General features: G+C 53.0%; 1 protein-coding gene across 2 annotated transcripts; it reads left to right on the top strand.

The window, feature by feature from the left end:
- Window positions 1-473: 473 nt before the first annotated feature.
- supt16h (SPT16 homolog, facilitates chromatin remodeling subunit) lies at window positions 474-9,687 on the top strand. 2 transcript variants are annotated; one of them, XM_066722936.1, is made up of 25 exons: window positions 474-897; window positions 2,193-2,285; window positions 2,586-2,756; window positions 2,894-3,046; window positions 3,135-3,281; window positions 3,641-3,792; window positions 3,887-4,059; window positions 4,149-4,239; window positions 4,377-4,450; window positions 4,708-4,820; window positions 4,972-5,037; window positions 5,157-5,252; window positions 5,359-5,474; window positions 5,627-5,780; window positions 5,905-6,032; window positions 6,165-6,427; window positions 6,528-6,646; window positions 6,763-6,888; window positions 6,995-7,107; window positions 7,239-7,314; window positions 7,436-7,605; window positions 7,696-7,825; window positions 7,974-8,100; window positions 8,192-8,266; window positions 8,590-9,687. In XM_066722936.1, exons 1-25 carry the CDS (start codon window positions 832-834, stop codon window positions 8,697-8,699), a joined length of 3,102 nt encoding a protein of 1,033 aa, XP_066579033.1. In that variant the 5' UTR covers window positions 474-831; the 3' UTR covers window positions 8,700-9,687. The 2 variants fall into 2 exon arrangements, with proteins under 2 accessions (XP_066579033.1, XP_066579034.1); XM_066722937.1 differs by lacking the exons at window positions 474-897; window positions 2,193-2,285 and adding an exon at window positions 2,325-2,475.
- Window positions 9,688-9,754: the final 67 nt, after the last annotated feature.

Below are 9,754 nucleotides of genomic sequence, written 5' to 3'. Positions count from 1 at the left end.
CGGGAAAACAAGACGGAATGAAAACGGAAAGAAAGAGAGGAGGAAAAAAAAAAGAAAGAAAAAAAGTGCGCGCGGCCAGGGTCTCGCGCCGGCTGCTTCCGGGTGTGGGCGGCAGGGGGCGCTGCGGGGGGGGGTGGAGAAAGAAAGGAAGAAAGAAAGAAAGAAAGAAAGAAACCTTCACTTTTTCACGTACAGAGACACATTCATACAAATTTGGTCTCCCTGACGTTCATGCAGTGCAGAGGGAGGAAGAGAGAGAGAGAGAGAGGGATGCACAAACACCGAGAGCCTTGCGTATCTAGGAGTGCATCCGATACAACAGCAATAATCCATATTCACGTCTAATCAGTGCGATTCAGGACCAAAAAACACGCCTGCATACATACATACATGACTAATAGATGGCGCTGGGCTGTTGTCGACGGAGGGGAGGAGGGAGAGGGGGAGGGAAAGAGAGGAGGGTGTAATTTTAATAAAGATATGCGGGCCCGTGTGTGTCCCTCTGTGTGTGTGTAAGCGGTCGGCTCGCTATTTATGTAAATCTGTGACATTGTAGCGCAGAGGCTCCTTCCAAATGAGCGTCATCTGTGACACGCAGCCGCTGGATTACAGTCCACAACATCCTAGCACGACACTCCATAGCCAAACCAAAAACACTCCTTTTTTTAAATTTTTTTTTTTTTTTTTGGTTTAAAACAAAAAAAAAATCCATAATTACCAACGATTGCTAATAGTGTATATATTGCGTGCGGGGGGGAAGTGCGTGTTTGCTGCGGTAGGCCGGCCGGTAGCTGAGCCGGGGGCTGGAGTGAGAGACGCGGCGGCGGCGCTATGGCGGTAAACTTGGATAAGGAGGCTTACTATCGCCGGATCAAGCGGCTGTACGGCAACTGGAAGGTAAATCGCCCGCCACACAGACCCGAAAGCACAGGCTGGGACCCGGGGTGAGGGGAGCGCCTGCCCCTCGGCCGCGGTGCAAATGCATCCCATTAAAATATCCAGTTTTGGGGGGGGATTGTTGTCATTGTTAATAATGGATCGGGCGAGAGTGAAGGCCTCGCTGGGGTTGTGTAGGGGTTTAAAACGACACATGCTGTTTTTTTTTTAATCCCCCCACTTGATTTTCGGTGTCCGGGGGAGAAAGCGAGGTGGAGTTGATTAAAACGTCACATTAAGGTGCTGGTTTGCTTTTGCACGCATCTCAATGTGAACATGCCCCGAGCACCATGTTAGCTTGCGTGTGGTGAACATGGGCTTCCTTCTCTCGGCGCGGTTCCCCTGCTGATTTCAGATTAAACCCCTCTAATGCATGCATCCGTATGAAAATAAGCGGATGGAGGTGGACCTGCTGTACCAGGCCGGGCTGAATCCGTCCGATCCAGGCGGGGAGGGAAAGTTCACATCGTGTAAACTTTATTTCTGTGCGAGAGACGGCGCGCACATTGTGGGGACAGGAAAGAGCAGGGAAACGAGCCCATGCATCACACCATGGTTGTGTGTTCAAATCATAAAGGATAAGAACAAATCCGGCACATCTCAAGTTAATACCATAGCCTGATTTTTCGAGGCTGTTATTGTTGTTCTTCATATAAGTGCCAGACCGTTTCTGTTTATACAAAATGACGTATTTAATTGTACCCTTGTGCATCGATAAACGTCAGTCGTAATAATAATACGACGTCTATTTGATTTTTGCTTCGATGGCACAGCTCTGTGATGATGATGATGATGATGATGATGATGAGCATTTTGAGCCTAGATCGAGCGTGGCGAACTCTTATTCTAGAACTCGAATGTAGAACACATGGAGCTACCTGTGTTACTACTAATAGGACTTATTAAGACTGCTACTACTGGTGTGTCTGGTGCCTGCACATTTCCTGTCATTGTTGCAGTATTTGCTGCGATGATTGTGTGTGTTATTGTAAGGCTGTCTGAGAGATTCTTATTTTACTCAAAATCTACATTAGCTCTTTCTGTTAAGGTTGTCAGTCTTGTGTGCACATGTGTGGCTCACTAGGCCTGTCTGTCTGACTGGGTGTGTCAGTCAGTCTGCATTTCTGTCTCTGTTGGTAAGTCATCCAGTGTGTGTGTGTGTGTGTGTCTTGGTCTTTCTGTGTGTCTGGGGGGGGGGGGTCTGTCATTCGGTGCAACTGTCTCTGTCAGTGTATCACTCTCTAACTCTCTCTCAGAAAGGGGAGGATGAGTTCGGGAAGGTGGACGCCATCGTGGTGTCGGTGGGAGTGGACGAGGAGATCGTGTACGCCAAATCCACCGCCCTGCAGGTGAGAGCGTGCGTTGATGATGTCATCGCTGTGTGTGTGGGGGGGGTTGTGCGTCTGTGCCGCTGTCCCCAGTACAGTGTCGGTGAAGAGGGGCACCCCTACGCTAGCAGTGCCGATGGGCCGTGGTAGTGAGGTCTGATACACTGAGGTACGGGCTTTCATGCTGTACTGTGAGGAAGCACAAGCTGAGGTGAATTCATTGAACGCTTATGAGTACATTTTGTCTCTCTCTGTGCCTCTCTTCCCTCTCTCGCTCTCTATCTCTCGCTCTCTAACTATCGCTCACTTTCTCTCTCTTAGACCTGGCTCTTCGGCTACGAGCTGACCGACACCATCATGGTGTTCTGTGAGTCCAAGATCCTGTTCCTGGCCAGTAAAAAGAAGGTGGAGTTCCTCAAGCAGGTGGCCGTTACGAAGGGCAACGAGAATGCCAACGGCCTGCCCCCCATCACCCTGCTGGTCCGAGAGAAGGTGAACGCCCGCCTCCCGCCCTCTCTCTCTCTCTCCGTCCATCTCTCTGCCTTTCTCTCCGTCTCTTACTGCTGGCCCTCTATGCTGTACTGTGTTAACCCTCTCTCTCCGTTTCCTCCCTCCCTCTCTGGCCACAGAACGAGAGCAACAAGGCGAACTTCGAGAAGATGGTGGAGGCGATCCGGGGCAGCCGGGAGGGCCGCAGCGTGGGTGTGTTCGTCAAGGACAAGTTCCCCGGGGAGTACATGAAGAGCTGGAACGACACGATGACCGCCGAGGGGCTGGAGAGGGTGAGTGAGCGGGAGAGGAGGAGGAGGAGGGGAGATGAAGGGGAGAGGGAGGGAGCCTTACAGTCAGTATTAACCCTCTCTCTCTCAGGTGGACATCAGCGCGGCGGTGGCGTACTGCATGGCGGTGAAGGAGGAGGGCGAGCTGGCCTTGATGAAGAAGGCGGCGAGCGTCACCAGCGAGGTCTTCACCAAGTTCTTCAAGGAGAGGGTGATGGAGATCGTGGACGCGGACGAGGTCAGACGCGAGACACCCAGAGACACTGACTGACTGATAGATGAGCAATAGGACACACTGTAGACACATTGACACACTACACTGTACACTGCACTAAACAACTGCACTTTACGTGCATTGTACACACAACACACTGTATGTACATGCTGTACACATGCCACACTGTACATGCACTGTATACACCACACACTGTACGTGCACTGTGTACACGCACTGTATACATCACACACTGTACAAGAATTGTGTTCACTACACACCACACACTGTACACTCACTGCTCACTTTACACACCGCATGCACTGTACACATGCACTGTACACGCACACTGACGGTGCTGTGTCTGTGCTGCGTCTGTGCAGAAGGTGCGCCACAGCAAGCTGGCGGAGTCGGTGGAGAAGGCCATCGAGGAGAAGAAGTACCTGGCGGGGGCCGACCCTTCCACTGTGGAGATGTGCTACCCCCCCATCATACAGAGCGGCGGCCACTACAGCCTCAAATTCAGCGTGGTCAGGTAACCCATACTGATCAATACTGCCGCTGCCCTACAGCCTGGAGTTCCCCTCAGATCATCAATACCCATTCACTAAATTCTGTCTCTCTCTCAGTGATAAGACCCACATGCACTTCGGGGCGATCACCTGCGCCATGGGCATCCGCTACAAGTCCTACTGCTCCAACCTGGTGCGCACACTCATGGTCGACCCCCCCCAGGATATGCAGGACAACTACGGCTTCCTGCTGCAGGTGGAGGAGGAGCTGCTCAAGGCTCTGAAGCACGGTGAGAGAGGGAGGAGCAGAGGAGAGGAGAGGACGGGAGGGGGAGGTCTGTCCGTGTGTGTCTGTATTAACCCTCTCTCTCTGTCTCAGGTGTGAAGCTGTCTGAAGTGTTCAGTACTGTGATGGATTTTGTGAAGAAGGAGAAGCCAGAGCTGGTGGCGAAACTCACCAAAAACCTGGGGTCAGTCCAGCAGGGGGCGCCACATGCACACACAACATACACACACTATATATCTGGATATTTCGCTCTCTCTGTCCCACCATTGATTGTGCTGTGTGTGACTGTGATGTCTCATTGTGTTTTGTGGGTCTGTGCAGGTTTGCCATGGGTATTGAGTTCCGGGAGGGCTCCCTCGTCATCAACAGCAAGAACCAGTACAAACTGAAGAAAGGTGAGAGAGAGAGAGAGAGAGAGAGAGAGAGAGGGCTGAGGGGAGGGGTTAGTGGGGAAGGGGGATGGGCTACTGTAGTGTGGGTGGGGGTTGTTGAAGAAAGGGTGGGGTAGTTGGGTTGCAGGGTAGGGGTTAGTTATGATGGGAGAAGGGTTCCCTGGGGCAGGGGAGCGGTTAGGCTGAGTGGGGGAGGGCTTAGGAAGGCTGTGGGAGGGTTAATAACGCTTAATGTGTTAACGATGCTTCCATTTGTTCAGGGATGGTGTTCAGTGTTAGTCTGGGCCTCTCTGACCTCGTCAACAAGGAGGCGAAGAAGGAGGAGCAGAAAAAGTACGCCCTGTTCCTGGGAGACACCGTGCAAGTCAACGAGGTAATGCAGGGCCGACGCTGGGGGAGTTGCCCAACTGTCACTCTGTAGTGTGTGTGTGTCGCTGTGTCAGTCGGTCAGTGAGGGAAGGAGTGAGTGTGGTTGTCCAGTTGCCGTCTCTGGCCAGTGAGTGACCGCTGTGTTGTCCCTGCAGGATGACCCGGCCACCATTCTCACGCCTGTCAAGAAGAAGATCAAGAACGTTGGCATCTTCCTGAAGGTGAGGCCAGGCCCCGTCTCGGCCCCACCCCTGCGCCAGCCAACAACCAATCGGATGAAGACTATTATCCTTCTCACTACAATCTCCACCCTCTTTTTCCCTCCTCTCTTTCTCTGCAGAATGAGGATGAGGACGAGGATGAGGAAGAGGCCGACAACGCGGAGGATCTCCTGGGCAAGGGCGCCAGGGCCACCCTGCTGACCGAGAGAACCAGGGTACGCTTCTGTGTATCGCATGTCTGTGCAGTATGTGGACGGTGTACCACAGTGCTGTGTGCGCGTTTGAATCGCTCTGACATTGTGCTGCGATCTGATTGGGCAGAACGAGATGACCGCGGAGGAGAAGAGGAGGGCCCATCAGAAGGAGCTGGCGGACCAGATGAACGAGGAGGCCAAGCGCAGGCTGACTGCGCAGAAAGGGGAGCAGCAGATACAGAAGTGAGTGAGGGAGGGGAGAGGGATGGGGGAGGGATAGTGGTGTTGGGAGATACAGAAGTGTTTGTGGAAGAGGTGAGGTCTGTACTGTATCAACTCCTTCCCCTTCCGCCTCTTCCTCTCCTGACCCTCTCGCCCATCCTTCTCTGCCCCAGAGCACGCAAGTCCAATGTGTCCTATAAGAGCGCAACTCAGATGCCGAAGGAGCGAGAGATCAGGGAGATGAAGATTTTCATCGACAAGAAATACGAGACGGTCATCATGCCCGTGTTCGGCATTGCCACACCCTTCCACATCGCCACCATCAAGGTACTCCCCTGCCACCGCTTGGCCAAACACCTGCCTGCCCGGGCCTGCCCCCCACCATTTGAATGGTCTGTCTGTCGGTGTCTTACTGCCCCTCTCTCTCTCTCTCTCTCTCTCTATCCCTCAGAATATCAGTATGTCAGTGGAGGGAGACTACACATACCTGAGGATTAACTTCTACTGCCCCGGCAGCTCGCTGGGGCGGCACGAGGGCAACATCTTCCCCAACCCGGAGGCCACCTTCGTCAAGGAGATGTGAGAGACGCGTTTGTCCGTCTGGACTCTAATCTTGTCTGCGACTTATTGTTACTACTACTAAACTTATTTGTGTTGTATTAACCCTCCTTCCTCTACCTCTGCTCTTTCCTCCTCCTCCATCTCTCTCAGTACGTACCGGGCCTCCAACCTGAAGGCCCCCGGGGACCCGGCGGTGCCCTCGTCCAACCTGCAGAACGCCTTCCGCATCATCAAGGAGGTGCAGAAGCGCTACAAGACCCGCGAGGCCGAGGAGAAGGAGAAGGAGGGCATCGTGAAGCAGGACTCGCTGGTCATCAACCTCAACCGATCCAACCCCAAGCTCAAGGACCTGTACATCCGGCCTAACATCACCCAGAAGAGGATGCAGGGCTCTCTGGAGGCGCACACCAACGGTGAGGCCAGGAGTCTTGATGTAGTGGTGTCTGGTTGTGCCGACTGAGTTGTGGTTGCTGTGTTGTGTTGACCGTGGTTGGTGACTGTTGTTGTGCGCAGGGTTCCGGTTCACCTCGGTGCGGGGGGACAAGGTGGACATCCTGTACAACAACATCAAGCACTCGCTCTTCCAGCCCTGCGACGGTGAGATGATCATCGTGCTGCACTTCCACCTCAAGGTACGGCCTGTATGTGTGCGTCTGTGGTGTCTCTGTACTGTGTGCGTCTGCGCAGTGATTCATGTGCATGTCTGTTTCCTAACCTCCCTTGCGGTGTTGTTGGCGTGTTCGTGCAGAACGCAATCATGTTCGGGAAGAAGCGGCACACGGACGTGCAGTTCTACACGGAGGTGGGCGAGATCACCACTGACCTGGGCAAGCACCAGCACATGCACGACCGGGACGACCTGTATGCCGAGCAGGTGAGTGGGGGGAGGGGGGGAGGCTGGGGTAACGGAGCGTGGCGTGGGTCTGTAGGGGCTCGGCTGCTGTGAATTGTGCGTCACTTACCGATTTTTCTCCCTGCAGATGGAGAGAGAGATGAGACACAAGCTGAAGTCTGCGTTCAAGAACTTCATCGAGAAGGTGGAGACGCTGACCAGGGAGGAGCTGGAGTTCGAAGTGCCTTTCAGAGACCTGGGGTGAGAGAGGGAGGGAGGGAAGGAGTGATACAAGGAGGGGGTGGGTGTATGGAAGAGAACAGGGGGAGGAGAGGGAAAGAGGGGGATAAGGAAGGACAGAGGAGGGTGACGGTTCTCCCTCTGTGCTGCAGGTTCCAGGGCGCCCCCTACAGGAGCACCTGCCTACTGCAGCCCACCAGCAGCGCGCTGTGCAATGTCACGGAGTGGGTGAGTGTCACGGCCTTATAACTGCCTCCGTCTGTCTCAGTACAGGGTTTTTAATCTACTGTAGTGTCCAGTGTGTTAACTCCACTCTCTTCCTCCCTAATTTCTTCTCTTCCCCCTGCAGCCCCCGTTCGTGGTGACTCTGGACGAGGTGGAGCTGGTGCACTTCGAGCGTGTGCAGTTCCACCTCAAAAACTTCGACATCGTCATTGTGTACAAGGACTACAGCCGCAAGGTCACCATGATCAACGCCGTGCCGGTCAACTCACTCGACCCTATCAAGGAGTGGCTCAAGTATGGACACGATGACTGGCTGACTGACATGCTGACAACACTGATTGACACCGACTGACACACTGACTGTCTCTCTCTCTCTCTCTCTAGCTCGTGTGATATTAAGTACACAGAGGGCGTCCAGTCCCTGAACTGGACGAAGATCATGAAGACGATCGTAGACGACCCCGAGGGGTTCTTCGAGCAGGGCGGCTGGTCCTTCCTGGACCCCGAGAGCGAGGTACTGCCATTCACAACCCTCCCTCCTTCCCTGTCTCCTGGTGTCTGTTAACCCCCTTTCTCTTTCAGTGCAGAGATAATGTACTTGAAGTGTGACATCTTTATGGTAAAATGGTCTCTCACCGCTCTCTCCTCTGTCCCTCTCTCAGGACGACGCGGCGGGGGCCGACTCGGAGTCGGAGATGGAGGACGAGACGTTCAACCCCTCTGCGGAGGAGGATGAATACGAGGAGGAGGACAGCGATGAGGACTACTCCTCCGAGACCGAGGACACCGGTACACATCTCTGCTCCCTCTCTCTCACGCTCATTCATTCTCTTCTTGTCAGTTAGTCTTTCTGATTCTGTCTCTCTCTCTCTCTCTGTAGATTACAGTGCGTCTCTGGCCAGTGATGAGGAGAGTGGGAAGGACTGGGACGAACTGGAGGAGGAGGCCAGAAAAGGTGCTTACTGTAGTGTCTACTGTAGGATGCGTGTGTCGGGTCTGGACTGCATTATGTGTGTCTTGTCTGGACGATACTGTAGTTTGTGTGGCTGGTTGCAAAAACAGACTGTCTTTGTCTTATATAATTATAAGTCATACTAATGATAGACCTTGGCATGAAACAGTCATTCCAAGCAATGCATTCTGGGAATTTTAAGACGCTTGAAGGAAAAAAAAACCGGCGAGGATGCCAGTTCACAGTAACTGAAAATCAATGCTAGTCATTGAAATGTATACTTTGGGGCACATTTTCTGAATGTAACTCTCCCTCTCCCCCCTCAGCTGACAAGGAGAGTCACTATGAGGAGGTGGACCCCACCCCCACCAGCAGGAAGAGGAAAGGCCGCTCCACCGCGCCCCCCCCCAGCAGCAAGAAGAAGCGCCGACGCTAGAGTGAGAGAGATGCACCCTGTATATAGACGCGCGCGCACACTGACACACACACAGAGACAAATCGACTGACACACTGACCGACCGATGCAGAGATTAGAGTTTTACACACACTGTGTCGACGCACTCGGACAGATGTCTAGTATAGACAGACGGACAGACCGGCAATTTCTGTACAATAGACTCATGCGCACACACACTGATACATACACGCACTGACACTGAGGTCCCATTCCATCTCTCTCTGAATTCATTCCTTCCTTTTTTTTTTTTTCACTCCCAATGCTTGTGGAGAGAGAGATGGAGAGGGGGGGAAAAGAGGGAGGGAGGGCGGGAGGGAGGGAGGGGGGTTATGAGAGGATTGCAGATGTTGATGGCAGTGAATCCTGGACTGGGATGGGGGGGCTGTCGGGAGCTCTTGTGTTTTTATTTGATTTCGTGAAATCTGTTGCATTTTTAAAGAAAATGAAACAAAAATCATTATTTTAGCGTTTAAAATAGTCGCTCTTCCCCTTTACTTCCTTCCCCCCCCCTCCTGTCATGCTTCAAAATTGTGTTCTGGAGTTGGGGGTGGGTGAGCGCATCCCCGTCTGGGATGGGGTGGGTTGGGGGGGGCAGCTCAGAGGGAGAAGGAGTGGTTTGGAAAGGTCAGGCCCATGTTTGTGCTACAGTGTTTCTCTCTCTCTCTCTCGTTCCCTCCCTCCGTCTACTTTGTGTTATGGTGGTGACGACACTGGAATACAGGTTTGTGTCGACTGTGCCAATGGGGGGTCTCTTGAAGGAGCACTGATGACAGACAAACCGAAAGGGTCAACCCAGAGAATCACTGCCCACCTGGGACAGCCCACACACACAAACACACACACTTGCTAACCCCCCTCTCTGGTGTCTCTACCCCAGGGCTGTTAGACTTGTTGTTGATTCTGAGATTGTTTTGTTCTATGTTTTTGTTTTTTTTTTGTAATAAAAAAAAAAAAAATTTAAAATGTACACCGAGACTCTCCTTTCTTTCTCCAGTCTGGGCTCTTATACTGTCAGGGTTGTGGGGTGAAGTCAG

This window comes from Amia ocellicauda, chromosome 14 (genome assembly GCF_036373705.1).
Source record: "Amia ocellicauda isolate fAmiCal2 chromosome 14, fAmiCal2.hap1, whole genome shotgun sequence".
Taxonomy (NCBI): Eukaryota; Metazoa; Chordata; class Actinopteri; order Amiiformes; family Amiidae; genus Amia; species Amia ocellicauda.
Note: the sequence above shows the minus strand (reverse complement) of the source record. Positions and strands in the feature narration are given on the sequence as shown.